The sequence below is a fragment of the Oncorhynchus masou genome, chromosome 13 (genome assembly GCF_036934945.1).
Source record: "Oncorhynchus masou masou isolate Uvic2021 chromosome 13, UVic_Omas_1.1, whole genome shotgun sequence".
NCBI classification, from domain to species: Eukaryota; Metazoa; Chordata; class Actinopteri; order Salmoniformes; family Salmonidae; genus Oncorhynchus; species Oncorhynchus masou.
Window position 1 is genome coordinate 31,913,613 of NC_088224.1, and position 14,731 is coordinate 31,928,343.

The window sequence follows — 14,731 nt, forward strand, 5'->3', positions numbered from 1 at the left end:
CCGTGGTTATGGTGTTGATGTTCTAGGAGAATGGTGCTGCTGTGAGGAGAGATGTTTGGCTGTAGTTTCAACTGGATACTAAACCCATCGGTTTAATCAATCAAATGTATTTTTAAAGCCCTTTCGATGTCCGCGGATGTCATAGTGCTATTCAGAAACCCAGCCTAAAACCCCAAACAGCAAGCAATGCAGGTGTATCAGCCACATACTCCCCTTGTGGCTGTATTGTTAGTTTGATGACAATCCAATACTTTTAAACAAGGATGCAGTAACCATTACTGCAGCGTAACTGAATGTTGCTAGTCTGGCTACCTTGTCTTTACACTCTCTGTCTCTCTCCGTCTGTCTCGCTGTCTCTTCTCCCGCATCTGCGTCTGACGGTCTCCTGTCTCCTCTCCAGCTGCTGAGCGCTGCAGTGTCTGCTGGTAGAGTTTATTAGGACCATGTGGACCATCTGGAGCGGTTTAGAACCTCATTCCTCCCTTCATTTAGCCGGGGGAATCTAGACATTGTTTCTGTTCCGGCGCTGGGTCACCCTCCTGTCTGAGAGCTAATCAATGATACAGAGCGGAAGCACGTGTAACATCAGAGGAACGGCAGCTTTGAAGAGCGGTGGAGGCAGAGGGGGAGGAGGAAGATTAGTTTGGGATGAAGGGGACATCCTGCAGTAATCCCTCCCCTGTAAGCCTGTGCCTCTACTGCAGGTGCTCTGCTCTCCCTCCCTCTTTCGCTCCCGATCTCTCTATTAGGCGTGTGTAGAGCAGTGCCTAGGCAGCGAGTATAAGTCTGGGTTAGGTGGTGGTAATAAACGGCAGACATAGCATGTCTTTAGACCCCTATAGAAGGATTGCACCTCATCAAGCAACTCCAGTTTTACCCCACTTCTGACACAGGGCCAGTGTTAGAAAATATGCTTATCACATCTGCTCATATATATATTTTTAAAGATCATAGACGTGACGGTGTTGAAGTTTGTGCGAGAGCTTTCTACAGGGAGGCTCTGGGTTTGAGAGGCTTGGTGTCTGCTATTTGTCTCTTAAGTCCTGCTGGGCATTGTGGGTACATCATGGCGCCATGATATCCTGACTAGATGGTCTGTACTCTGCCCTCCTGGGGAAAGGGTCCAGGTTTTAGTCTTGTGGTTCAGTTCACTGTTGAATGTCTTTAACTTGCGCCGAGCAATCCCGTATCCGGGAGCGTAATCATAGCCTCAAGCTCATTACCATAACGCAACGTTAACTATTCATGAAAATCGCAAATGAAATGAAAGAAATATATTCACTCACAAGCTTAGCCTTTTAACACTGTCATCTCAGATTTTCAAAATATGCTTTTCAACCATAGCTACACAAGCATTTGTGTAAGAGTATTGATAGCTAGCATAGCATTAAGCCTAGCATTCAGCAGGCAACATTTTCACAAAAACAAGAAAAGCATTCAAATAAAATCATTTACCTTTGAAGAACTTTGGATGTTTTCAATGAGGAGACTCTCAGTTAGATAGCAAATGTTCATTTTTTTCCAAAAAGATTATTTGTGTAGGAGAAATCGCTCTGTTTTGTTCATCACAACTGGCTAAGAAAAAAAAACGAAAATTCAGTCATTACAACGCCAAACTTTTTTCCAAATTAACTCCATAATATCGACAAACATGGCAAACGTTGTTTAGAATCAATCCTCAAGGTGTTTTTCACATATTTATTCGATGATAAATCATTCGTGGCAGTTGGGTTTCTCCTCGGAAGCAAATGGGAAAATATACGCAGCTGGAGATTACGCAATAATTGGGACGGGGGACACCAAGCAAGCACCTGGTAGATGTAGTGTAAAATGGTCAATCTTCCAATGATATGCCTACAAATATGTCACAATGCTGCAGACACCTTGGGGAAACGACAGAAAGTGTCAGCTCATTCCTGGCCCATTCACAGCCATATAAGGAGACATTGGAACACAGCGCCTTCAAAATCTGGGGCACTTCCTGTTTGAAATTTCATCTTGGTTTCGCCTGTAGCATCAGTTCTGTGGCACTCACAGACAATATCTTTGCAGTTTTGGAACGTCAGTGTTTTCTTTCCAAAGCTGTCAATTATATGCATAGTGCATATATGCATTATATGCATAGTCGAGCATCTTTTCGTGACAAAATGTAAAATATCTTGTTTAAAACGGGAACGTTTTTTTTATCCAAAAATTAAAAGAGCGCCCCTATATCCAAGAAGTTAATAGTCAACAGGACGAGCCCCTCCAATAAAAGCCACTGTGCTCATTGGGCTCAGGTCTGTCTAGAGCCATTGCACTTCTAATAGTTTAATGGGCTATCCTACCTTTTAACAACCACGTCCAGTTAAATGGCTCCTATTTATCGCTGGCTCTATTCTCATGAGCAAGATCATATCATAAGGGGTTTATTGAAAGCCATGTTTTGAAAGCCATGTTTTTCTCATGTTACTGTCTGGGAGGCAGTCAGTAAATTCCATCATCCACGTTCTAATGGTCCACTGCTGTCTGCAATGTTGGTTCTGCCTTCATGGAGCTGTAGTGTTGGTTCTCCCCCAAGTAAGTTGTAGTGTCGGTACTGCCCTATGGGAGACATGGTGTCAGGGAGCCACTGTAACTAATGCATTCTGCATCTCTAATCTGCACCAGTCTCCATGACTCACAATATCTCGCTCTCTCTCGCCATCCTGAGGCCCTGCCAGCTATAGGGCCATGAGTCGGGCTGTTTAAACAGCTCATGTTTTACCAGTCTGGCAGGGAAACTAATAGCTCCATTCACAACATAATGATGGGCTGGTGACACCTGTCATGTTCAGGTGTTTGAACCATGTGACCTGCAACAGCCATTGGTCTTTCCAGGGGGAACAGAACCTTTTTTGTTGTTCTCTTCACTGGCTGAACTAAAGCGTGAGAACAGATTGGTTATCATACTGATGCACCTGCTCATCAAATACAGAATCATTCTTGAACAAAGGCTTCTCTCAGGAACTGAACAGATTGTTCCGTCACTGAACCCAGTGTATGAGTGTATCGACGCCATCTCTTCACAGCTTCTTGTTCAAGGTATTTAGTCAGGGTTGGTGTTATATAGGCTGTGTATTGCTTTGTGATTGAAGTGCAATTGGAGAGCTGTAGGTTCCGGGGGTTTGATGGAAACAAAATACACTGGGTGTTTCAGGGTATAGTTTGCCAAATGTCATGTGTTCTTTTTTTTTGGGGGGGGGGCGCTCACTGTAGGATATCATGGAGCATTTCCCTCCCTACATGTAGCGCAATGAGACAATCAGCCGAGTAGTCACAATCTGTCTGGAGCAAGTGGCTGTGGTCTCAATTGATTAGTAATGCTGTCTGTGTCTGTCAACCTGCCTGGAAGGCCTGAAAATTCTCCTCTAAACAAGCATCAGATTGAATGGGAGGCTGTTTCAAACAGGATGGTGGAACACAGGGAGGCAGTATGAGCGTGGCATTGTCTTTTTCGGTTTACCGTGAGACCGGCCTGTATCTGGCATCAAACCTCTTTGAAACAAGGAGATGGTGAAATTAAATGGCACACTTCTCTTAAATGCAGGGTGCTGTGTGTGTGATAAAAGATGAAGAGCTGTGACCAGGTCCATCTCCAGACAGGCTGCTCTTAGTATTCCATCCTGTCAACCTGCTCCCTCTGTGGAATCAGAAGAAAGAACGGACGCAGAAAGCGATCTGGCCTGGAGAGACGGAAGGGGAAAAAATAAATCTGGCCTTGAAAGTCTGTCTGCAATTTGACACCTCCTTTGTACTTGTTATCAGTTGTCAGCTGCTGCAGATGTCTTGGCTTTAATGCAGAACTTAATTACAATTCAGAGTCAACATGGATCAAAGTCTTTTATGAGGTGGACGGCTGCTTGCAGGTGCTGCTAGGGGTTATTCTGAAGGAGGATTATCATTGTTTTAGCCCCCGTGGACACTTCAGTCAATGGCCACTGCAGTGTTATTAAAGACTGACTAAATTAGGCATACTAACTACTGAGGCCAGAGCTCTGTTTAAACCGCTGAACAGAGGGGTATACAACAAACCAGGATTAATGACCCCCCACAAAAAAAAAAAAGATTTTTGGGTTCATTATTAAGAAATCTAATTGGATACAGTGTTTTTTTTGGTTGTCGGGTCAATTAGACTATGCCCATTTCAGGTCCTAGGCTGTGGTCTGCGGTTGTGAGGCCGGACGTACTGCCAAATAATCTGAGACTACATTGTATGCAGCGTATTGTAGAGAAATGAACATTTCAATTACCTGGCAACCGCTCTGGTGGGCGTTCCTGTAGTCGGCATACCAATTGCACGCTCCCCCAACTTGACATTTTAAAGTAGTCTATTTCATTGTCCCTAGCACAAGTTGCTCCTGTGTAATGATCAATATCAGCTTGTTAATATACCACACCTGTCAGGTGGCTGGATCAGCTTGGCAAAGTAGAAATGCTCACTAACAGGGATGTAAACAAATTTGTGCACCAAATTTGAGAGAAATAAGCTTTTTGTGCGTATGGAACATTTCTCTTGATCTTTTATTTCAGCCCATGAAACGTGGGACCAACACTTTACATGTTGTTTATTTTTGTTCAGTGTAAATTTAAATGCATACACAAAACAGGGTGAGCTATATGTCAGTTCCTATCGTAGGTCTGTGTAAGAATGTATGGAATAAAACGTATCTCCTGTCTCTTCCCAGGCCCAGACTGCAAGCACAGAGGAAGTTTGCCCAGTCTCAGCCCAACTCTCCCAGCACCACCCCGGTCAAGGTGTCTGATACCGCCCTGCCCGCACCCTCCGCTCACATCAGAGACATCTCCAGACGAAAACCCAAGACCGAAGATTTCCTCACCTTCCTCTGCCTGAGAGGTACAGTAACCCTGTGGTCCATGCCTCACATCTCACCTTTTCATCCACAAACCCCTTCATCCACCCCCACACACACCCAGTCCTTCATCCTCCCAACTCACTAATTTACTCATTCAGTCGGCCACTTACTTGCCCAGTCACCCTAGCACCATGAGTCTCGTCACCAGGCCAACATCAGGGCCCTGCTTCTCTGACCTCCGCTAGGGCTTCAGTTCAGCAGCCACACATCTCAGGAGAGTTCCAGGCCTTCCTCCCGGCCTGCCTTTGACCTAGATCCAGGCCTAGCTGTGCAGAAGGAATCGTTCAGTCAGAGGTCCAGGTTCATTGACCTTGATAAGGCAAACACCAAACCCATTCTGTCCTCACAGGTTACACATTGGATAATGTTTCAACAATGAATATTGAATATTGTTATCTGCACACAGTCAGCTTTGAGCACCCCCTACGCACACACCCACACATACATCCTGGTAGAGCCAGATAACCCTGCTCCTGTACCTCAGAGCACAGAGAGGCCTGGGTTGCTCTCTGCCGCCCACCAACGCAAACACGGCCAAGCTAGGGAGAACAGGGCAGCATTTCAGCTTCAGGGTTCAGCTGAAATCCCACCTCGCCTCATTTCTGTATTGGTATAACAGGTTTCTTCAGTGCTATACAGGACTCAAGAAGTTCACTATCATGGACATGTTCCCCTTTACTCTTTACCTCAATGATGAATTGAAACACAAAAAAAGAAATGGAGAAACTGAGTGGAGTATAGCCTCACCTCAGGAACAAAGAGGATTCTTGGATGTTTGTTTTTTTAATGAACAACCTTGGCCTTGGCTTTTACTGATGTCTTCAATCCCAGAGAGTGTTTAACTCTGAACAGTGTCTCCTCCCACCCAGCAGAACCCTCCCCGACTCATCACAACCAGAAATAGCCCTTTAGGAAGAGTAATGCCTTGATTAGATTAATTTGGTATTGCCATTAACCTCGGCTGGCAACATGAAGTAGGTTAAAACGAACTGGAATCAGCTGGGAGCTAAGATGCCCAGAGGAGAAGATGAGATGAAGACTCGTGTTTTAAAAGCCAATGTCACTTCAATGTAACGTAATTAGCGATCAGTCAAACGGACAGGGTTGGCAGCCTTATTCTTAATGGAACATATCTGTTCTCAGAATCTTCCAGTAAATGTCTTCTATTGTTCAGGTTTTGGACAACTCCGGGATGCTATGCTAACTCCTGACCAGTTTCCTAGTATTATTATTATTATTATAATTTTTCCTTTCCACCCCACCGTGCCGCGCTTGGTTGACCGCTGCACCCAGTCTCCATGGCAGCCTTATTTATAGCTCTGTTACCCTGCCGAGAGGCGGCCTGATTCCTTTGCAGAGCTCATGCTGCCTTAATGGCATTTTCATACACAGGGTTGTGCTCTCTCTTCCTTCACTTTAATGGCCCGTGTGGAAGATACCAATACATCGAGGAGACGTGCAAGAATGTCAGGCCAGCGCAGGGGTGTGCGTGCGCACAAGCACGGTCGGTGTCCTGGGGACAGAGATATAGACCATTAAAGCAGCAATGTTTTTAACGTTTTATTTTTCAAAGGCGCCTTTGCCCTTTTGATTTAATTCAAAGGATTTTGTTCATCTGAATCCACTTTGGTGGCCCACGCTAGCTAGGTATTTCACTGTAGTGGCCCAAGACCAGGCAGCTATGTTTGAGTCTAACACTTACACTTTGTATCAATGTATTTATATTTTCCCCAGAGCTGAGAGGGAGGGGCTTGGGAGGCAAGGGGCCGGCACACGGTCTGTTCTTCTAGCTCTGGAACAGATCAATGGCGTTCCTGGTCGATATTAGAGGTCAAACGGTCATTCTGTTCAAACAGCTCCGCTCCTCTCATATGTTTATCTTATCTGACAAACATGCCACATTTACCCAGCAAGCCTCCTGTCTGACCGCTTTAGAAAAGCGTTTGATAATAAAGCGTTGGTTATGAAAGCAGGCCATTTCCACCATGATTTCATGGGGAGAAGTTTTCCTCTGTTCTCTACCGCAGCAGCAGCTTGTAATCCCCCCTGCTTATTCATCTGGGACTCGGCATCATAATGAGCTGTTTTCTTTCTCCCGATTTTGTTTTAAACAGGAACGATATATTTTTAATCCCTCTTGGGAAACTGCTGGCTGTTCTGATGCAATGTGGAGTAACATGCGGCGGTCACAAAACGGAGTGAATCGGTCGTGCTACGTGCCTTCTCGCGTCCCTTTTTATTGCGGCGGTGACAATCCATTTGGAGCCTGTCCAGCCAGCTCGTCTCTGAGGCTGGGGTAGTAGTCCAGCCAGCCTGTCAGCTTGTGTAGGCTGTCGTAGTATGCTGCAACTCTTGAGTCTTTAGCCTTGGATACAGGCAGCACAGAACCTTGCCTGTAGAGAGGGTAATTGTTGGTAGTGGCTGTGACAATGTCCACGATTCCTCATTGCAGCTGCGCCTCTCTCTGTGTACACAAACACGCATGGCTGAGAGTGCCAGATATAGTAGATGAGTAACCCCCACTAATATGCTTGTCCAATGTTACATAACAGCTACTACTATGTGTGTGTGTGCCATGGCTGGCTGAGCATTGAATGTGTATGGGTCTAGGTCGGAGGCTGCGGCCGTGGTTGTGTTTACGAAGGCTGATTTAAAAAAACAAACAATGTTTTTCTAAATAAGCCAGCACCTCCTCGAGCTGACTGGAGCCGAGGGCAGCATGGGTTAATGGATTTGCAGACCTTCAGGAATGTAAATCAGAGGCGATATGATCCCCAATCCTCGTAGATTCACTCTGCTGCAGCAGCCTGTAAAACCATATTGAAAAAGTCCCAGTCCACTCTCTTCCATTCCCTCCCCTCTCCACCCATCTTCTTCCTGACGAGGTGAAGTGGTGAAGTATGAGGGTTTTGGAGAGGGGTTGTCTGACATGGTCTCTCCACACACTGGCTCTGTCTATGACGGGGGATTCAGCCAGGGATTGGCCCCCTACTTCCATCGAAGAGGAAGGTCATACACTTGACTCGATGGCGTCTGCTTTTTTTTATACACATCTTGGAACTGCTTTTCTGAGAGGCTCGAGAGATTCCGGAGGGTCTTTAGGCTATACCCGAGAACCAGTAGAAGTGCTAATTTTCCCTAACATGGATGTTAGTCCGATTATACATTTGTGTAAAAAAAAAAAAAAAAAAAATCAGTTAAAGCTCTCGATTGGCTGTTTAAACTCATTGTTTGAACTCTATTAAAGGACAATGTTTAAGTCGACCATTTTGGTTGTAATTACGCCTGTCTAGTGAAAAATGACAGTCATAATGGACTCTTTCAGCCTTAATTATGATTGTGGTTCTGAGGCACATGAAAGGTCCATAATTGAGGATTGGGAGGAGGGAGAGGAACAGGCCTGGAGGAGGGACGCCTGGGTTATATTTCTGTGTCTGGGAGCTGACAGACTGAGTCTCTGAACCAGAGAGAGCGGCTGTTGTAAGCCCAGCACCACCCGCTGAAAACGCAGCCTAACTATAGACCAGACACCAGTGACCAGAGGAGCCAGCACAACAGGCTTCTTCTCTCCCTCCCTCTGACTCTGGGGGTTACTGTAAATACATGGGAGTAACAGGCTTATTTTGGGCCACTGGAAAGGATTACAGGATAACATTGTCCAGTCTCATCCTCTCCTCTCTTTCCCACTTCCCCACAAAGAGATCCCTCACCCATTTAGATGCGAACTCACCCCCATGCTCCGCACCACCTCGCCAACCCCCTGTCCCCTTTCAAGTCCCCGTGCCCCCCTGGGCCTGCTAGCATGTTGTTAATGAAGCAGGTCACTTAGAGTCAACAAACTCCCAATTGGCTCTAAGTTCCCCTGGCCTCTGTCACCAGGAGAAAGGACCAGTTTGGAGAGCTGACACAATTGTGCTACTATCACACTCCTCTGCAGTCAATCAGTCGCATTTGTTTTAAAAGCCTTTTTACATCAGGCGTCACAAAGTGCTTATACAGGACCCAGTTCTCTACCGTCTTAGCCTGACCTGGAGCCGAGACTGAAACCAGCACCTCAAACCGAGTCCAGACATGACTTCTTCTCACGTTACACATTATACTGTTATCCTAAACCTTACACAATGACCCCTAATAACAATGGACTGGCATCTGCTCTCTCCACATGCAGGGATAGTCAAAGTATCGAGTCACACTGGCATGTTAGTCCTGTTGTGATAAGCTTTTTTTTTAAACAATGTACGTAACCTTTTAATTAACTAGGCAAGTCGGTTAAGAACACATTTTTATTTACAGTGATTGCCTACAGGGGAACAGTGGGTTAACTGCCTTGTTCAGGGGAAGAACGACAGATTTTTACCTTGTCAGCTCCGGGATTCGTTACTGGCCCAACGCTCTAACCACTAGGCTACCTGTCGCTTCAAAAGCTGTGTTGTATTGTGGGTACTGACTGTATTGTTTTTTTTTGTGTGTTTTTTTTTGTAGGCCTACTAACTATTCTGATGTGCGCGTGAGTCAGAAGGATCCGATATCACTGTAATTCATTACTGCATTCAACGTAACCCTAACCCCATTGGCTCCCCTATTGTAACCATAACAATAAGTTGCTTATTAATGATGCTCAGCTTAAAGCACAATTTGCTGCAATAGACCAGTTCCTATCATACTGATGATTGTATGGATTTGTATCCAATTTGATTGAAGTTTTGATGTCTGACTAATTCTAGCTTCACCACATCTAATTTCAGGTTACTCCTCGTGGCCAAATGAAGGTTAGTTCAATTTCTACCTTTTTTTAAAAAGTCCATATTATCTAGACAAATGTTAATACACAATCATGTACGGTACCTTCGGAATGTATTCATTTTGTTCCAGCCTTATTCTAAAATGGATGAAATTGTTCCCACCCCCCTCATCAATCTACACAATACCCCATAATGTCAAAGCAAAAACAGGTTTTTAGACACTTTTGCTCATCTATTTAAAAAAAAAAAAATTAAATGAAATATCACATTTACACGAGTATTTTCACACCCTTTACGCAGTACTTTGCTAGGCACCTTTGGCAGCGATTGCAGCCTTGAGTGTTATTGGGTATGATGCTACAAGCTTGGCACACATGTATTTGGCGTTTCTCCCATTTTCCTCTGCAGATCCTCTCAAACTCGATGGGGAGCGTCGCCGCACAGCTATTTTCAAGTCTCTCCAGAGATGTTCAATTGGTTTTCAGTCCGGGCTCTGGCTGGGCCACTCAAGGACATTCAGACACTTGTCCCGAAGCTACTCCTGCATTGTCTTAGCCGTGTGCTTAAGGTCGTTGTCCTGTGGAAGGTGCACTTTCGCCAGAGTCTGAGGTCCTGCGTGCTCTGGAGCAGGTTTTCATCAAGGATTTCTCTCTATTTTTCTCCCTTCATCTTTCCCTCGATCCTGACTAGTCTCCCAGTCCCTGAAAAACATCACCACAGCATGATGCTTCCACCACCATGCTTTACCGTAGGGATGTTGCCAAGTTTCCTCCAGAGTTCAATCTTGGTTTCATCAGATAATCTTGGTTCATGGTCTGAGAGTCCTTTAGGTTCCTTTTTGAACGCCCCAAGTGGGATGTCGTGCCTTTTACTGAGGAGTGGCTTCCGTCTGGCCACTCTACCGTAAAGGCCTGATTGGTTGGAGTGCTGCAGAGATGGTTGTCCTTCTGGAAGGTTCTCCCGTCTCTACAGAGAAGCTCTGTCAGTGACCATTTGGTTCACCTCCCTGACCAAGGCACTTCTCCCCCAATTGCTCTCTATGGCCGGGAGTCCAGCTCTAGGAAGAGTGTTGGTGCTTCCAAACTTCTCCATTTATGAATGACGGAAGCCACGTTGTTCTTGGGGACCTTAAATGCTTCAGAATTATTTTGGTACCCTTCCCCAGATCTGTGCCTCGACACAATCCTGTCTCCGAAATCTACGGACAATTCCTTCGACCTCATGGCTTGGTTTTCTGAAATGCACTGCCAACTGTGGGACGTTATACAGACAGGTGTGTGCCTTTCCAAATCATGTCCAATCAATTGACTTTACCACAGGTGGACTCCAATCAAGTTGTCGAAACATCTCAAGGAGGATCAATGGAAACAGAGCTCAATTTAGAGTCTCATAGCAACAGGTCTGAATACCTATGTAAATAAATTAATTCTGGGTTTTTTTATGTGTAATGTGCCAAAATATCCGAACCTGTTTTCGCTTTGTCATTATGTGGTATTGTGTGTAGATTGCTGTTACGTAACGAAAAGTCGATGGGTCTGAATACTTTCCGAAGGCCCTGTATTTCCCACTGTCATTAGGAATGAGCATTTTTATTTTATATACTGTGACATGAACATGTAATGATTGATAACACAAACTTAATTCAACCATCTTAACATAGGTCTAATCAAAGCTCATTGGAGACCATTACAACGGTTTAAACCGATAAATCACAATGGAGACCGCTGATGCATACAAACCAGCTTTCTTTTCCTCTGGTGTCTCTAATGGCCCTAGTCTTAAAGCGGTTCCTACTCCTACGGAGGACTGGGTCCTTCGCCAGCTGGCCATGGAATGGCTTTCTCTGTGCTCCGGGTTAGGGTTCTGCAACTGGCGGCCGACGGGCAGAATTTGGCCAGCGGGTGATTTTATTTGGCCACCCAAATATGTTGTTGGACATTACACAATCAAACATTTGTGTTAACAAAGGGTTCCTAATGTTTGATATACTCAGTGTATTTGATCGTGTACAAATACTTTTGGTAGTGTATGTGGACACCTGCCTGTCAAATCTCATTCCAAAGTCATGGGCATTAATATGGAGTTGGTCCCCCCATTGCTGCTATAACAGCCTCCACTCTTCTGGGAAGGCTCTCCACTAGATGTTAGAACATTGCCGCGGGGACTTTCTTCCATTCAGCCACGAGGATTAGTGAGGTTGGGCGATGAGGCCTGGCTCGCAGTCTGAGTTCCATTTCATCCCAAAGGTGTTCGATGGGGTTGTGGTCAGGGTTCTGTGCAGGCCAGTCAAGTTCTTCCACACCGAGCTCAATAAACCATTTCTGCATGGACTTTGCTTTGTGCACAGGGGCGTTGTCACGCTGAAACAGGAAAGGGCCTTCCACGAACTGTTGCCACAAAGTTGGAAGAGCAGAATCGTCTAGAATGACATTGTATGCTGTAGCATTAAGATTTCCCTTCACTGGAACTAAAGGGCCTAGCCCAAACCATGAAAAACAGCCCCAGACCATTATTCTTGCTCCACTGAACTGTACAGTTAGCACTATGCATTGGGGCAGGTAGCGTTCTTGTGGCGTCCGACATACCCATATTCGTCCGTCGGACTGCCAGATGGTGAAGCGGCAGGGTAGCCTAGTGGTTAGAGCGTTGGACTAGTAACCAAAAAGGTTGCAAGTTCGAATCCCCGAATAGGCAGTTAACCCACTGTTCCTAGGCCGTCATTGAAAATAAGAATTTGTTCTTAACTGACTTGCCTAGTAAAATAACTCCAGTGAAAGTGTTTCCACTGCTCCAGAGTGCAATGGCAGTGAGCTTTACACCACTCCAGCCGAAGCTTGGCATTGCGAGAGGAGATATTAGGCTTTTTGTTTGGCTGCTCAGCCACGGAATGCCAATTCATGAAGCTCCTAACAGTTATTGCGCTGACGTTGCTTCCAGAGGCAATTTGTAACTCTGTAGTGAGTGTTGCAACAGAGGACGGACAATTTTTACGAGCTTCAGCACTCGACGGTCCTGTTCTGTGAGCTTGTGTGGCCTACGACTTCGCGGCTGAGATGTTTCTCAGAACAGGGCAAACTGGCGAGTGGAAGGCCCTGGTCCTCTTGCACATTTGTGCACAAGTAAATTAGTGTTTAGTTTGAGAAACAGACGCCTCACAAGTCCTCAACTGGCAGCTTCATTAAATAGTACACGCAAAACACCAGTCTCTACGTCAACAGTGAAGAGGCAACTCCGGGATGCTGGCATTTTTGGCAGAGTTGCAAAGAAAAAGCCATATCTCAGTCTGGCCAATAAAAATAAAAGATTAAGATGGGCAAAAGAACACACAAACTGGGCAGAGGAATTCTGCCTAGAAGACCAACATCCCTGAGTTGCCTCTTCACTGTTGACATTGAGACTGGTGTTTTTGTTGGTAAAATTAATGAAGCTGCCAGCTCAAGAAAAGATCTGCCCGCTGCTCAATCTACTTGATGATCCCTGCTCTAGGGGTTATAGGTGAACTACGGGTGTAGGACCACATAAGGACCTATACACTGTCAACGCTATTAGTATTCTGCGCCCTATGAATGTTCTATTGCAGTGTTAAATTATTCATATCAACATACCTATGACTCACCTGTATTTATTCAATTATCCCAGTGTCCCATAATGCACCGGTCGCACTCCTATATAATTTGAGAGACACTGGAACATGGAGCAGACAATGGGAATTGTTATGCATGTTAACACAGGAGAGCAAGGAAAAGGCGGGAGGGAGAGGAGATTTAATATCACCCGTTTATTTTATTTATTTTATTTTTTTACATTTTCTGGGATGCTGTGATTTTACAGTACTGGTGTTTGCCAGCACATTACACTCTGTCAGAAGGCTGCAGTAGTTCTCTCTCCTCATATCTGCTTGGTAGGTTCTCACTGGTTTTAACACTGTTCTCTCTCTCTCTCTCTCTGTTCTCTCTCTCCTAGGGTCATCAGTGTTGCCCAGTAACATGGCGTACTTTGGGAGCTCTCAGGATGAAGATGCACTGGATGATGAAGAGGAGTACGAGGATGTAAAGCCAGACGTCAGCGTGGCATCTACTTCCTGTCAGTCCACGCCCAGGAAGGGCAAACCCCAAGGGAAACATGCCGTCAATGGCCACGGTATGACAATGTCCTCTTACTTACCTAACCTCAATGCTAACCTTAACCCTACGAAACTATCCTCTTTCTCACCTACCCAACCCTGAACCTCCTGGGAAACACACCGTCAACGGCTTCAGCCGTCATACTGCCAGCTCCCTTAGTCTCTATAGAACTCTGTACATGCAATAGAGCACGGTACCACACCCCACTCTGACCAATCACAACAGACATTTAACACCGACCAATCATGACTGAGGGCCGAAGGAAAACGGGTGGATTGGTTCAAATGGACCTAATGTGCACAAGAGACCCACACGGTTAGAGCTGTCTGCAACCGAGCATGGCTGAGTTGGATGGAGGGAGGTAGGGAAAGGGAGAGCATGGAGACTGAGGAACTCACATGGGAGTGTGGCAGGGAGCATTCCATCTTTCCACTCCAATTAACACTAGGAGGGAACAGCAGTAACAAGGTGTTTATGCATTCAGCTCACAGCTGGCCAGGGAGGAGGGGAACAGGGATGGAAAACGAGGAGCACACACCCCAAAGCTCCACCGCTCTCTCTCACACACACACACACACACACACACACACACACACACACACACACACACACACACACACACACACACACCCACACACAGTGTGTGTGTGTGTGTGTGTGAGGGGAGCTTGTCTTAATGAAACACGTCATGTTAAAACACAATGTGTCAGTGGTGATGAAGGCTACAAGCAGGCAAAGCCACGCAATAAATAGCTACATGTTATCAGTGGCATATGCTTGGTGTTGCTCAGCAACTTTCAGTGGTTATTATAGAAACACACGCACTTGTAAGTACAGTGCTATGTTCCTGACTTTGTCGTCCTCCTCCCTGTGACACCAGATCCACCAGCCCAGGCAATCCCCATGGAAACAAGGCCAGTGTTCTTAGTTCCAAGTACCTGAGAAGCCTGTCTCTCCGTCAGAGGCCATT

The 14,731-nt window shown here is 45.6% G+C and overlaps 1 protein-coding gene across 2 annotated transcripts in view; it reads left to right on the forward strand.

The window, feature by feature from the left end:
• Positions 1-14,731, forward strand: part of LOC135552091 (protein Jumonji-like) — a 90,760-nt gene that overhangs the window by 58,294 nt on the left and 17,735 nt on the right. The window contains exons 4-6 of one of the 2 annotated variants that reach the window (XM_064983488.1): positions 4,707-4,876; positions 9,641-9,664; positions 13,601-13,777. In XM_064983488.1, the coding sequence (XP_064839560.1) occupies positions 4,707-4,876; positions 9,641-9,664; positions 13,601-13,777 (371 nt within the window). The remainder of the gene's footprint in view (positions 1-4,706; positions 4,877-9,640; positions 9,665-13,600; positions 13,778-14,731) is intronic. The other variant, XM_064983489.1, reaches the window with a different exon arrangement.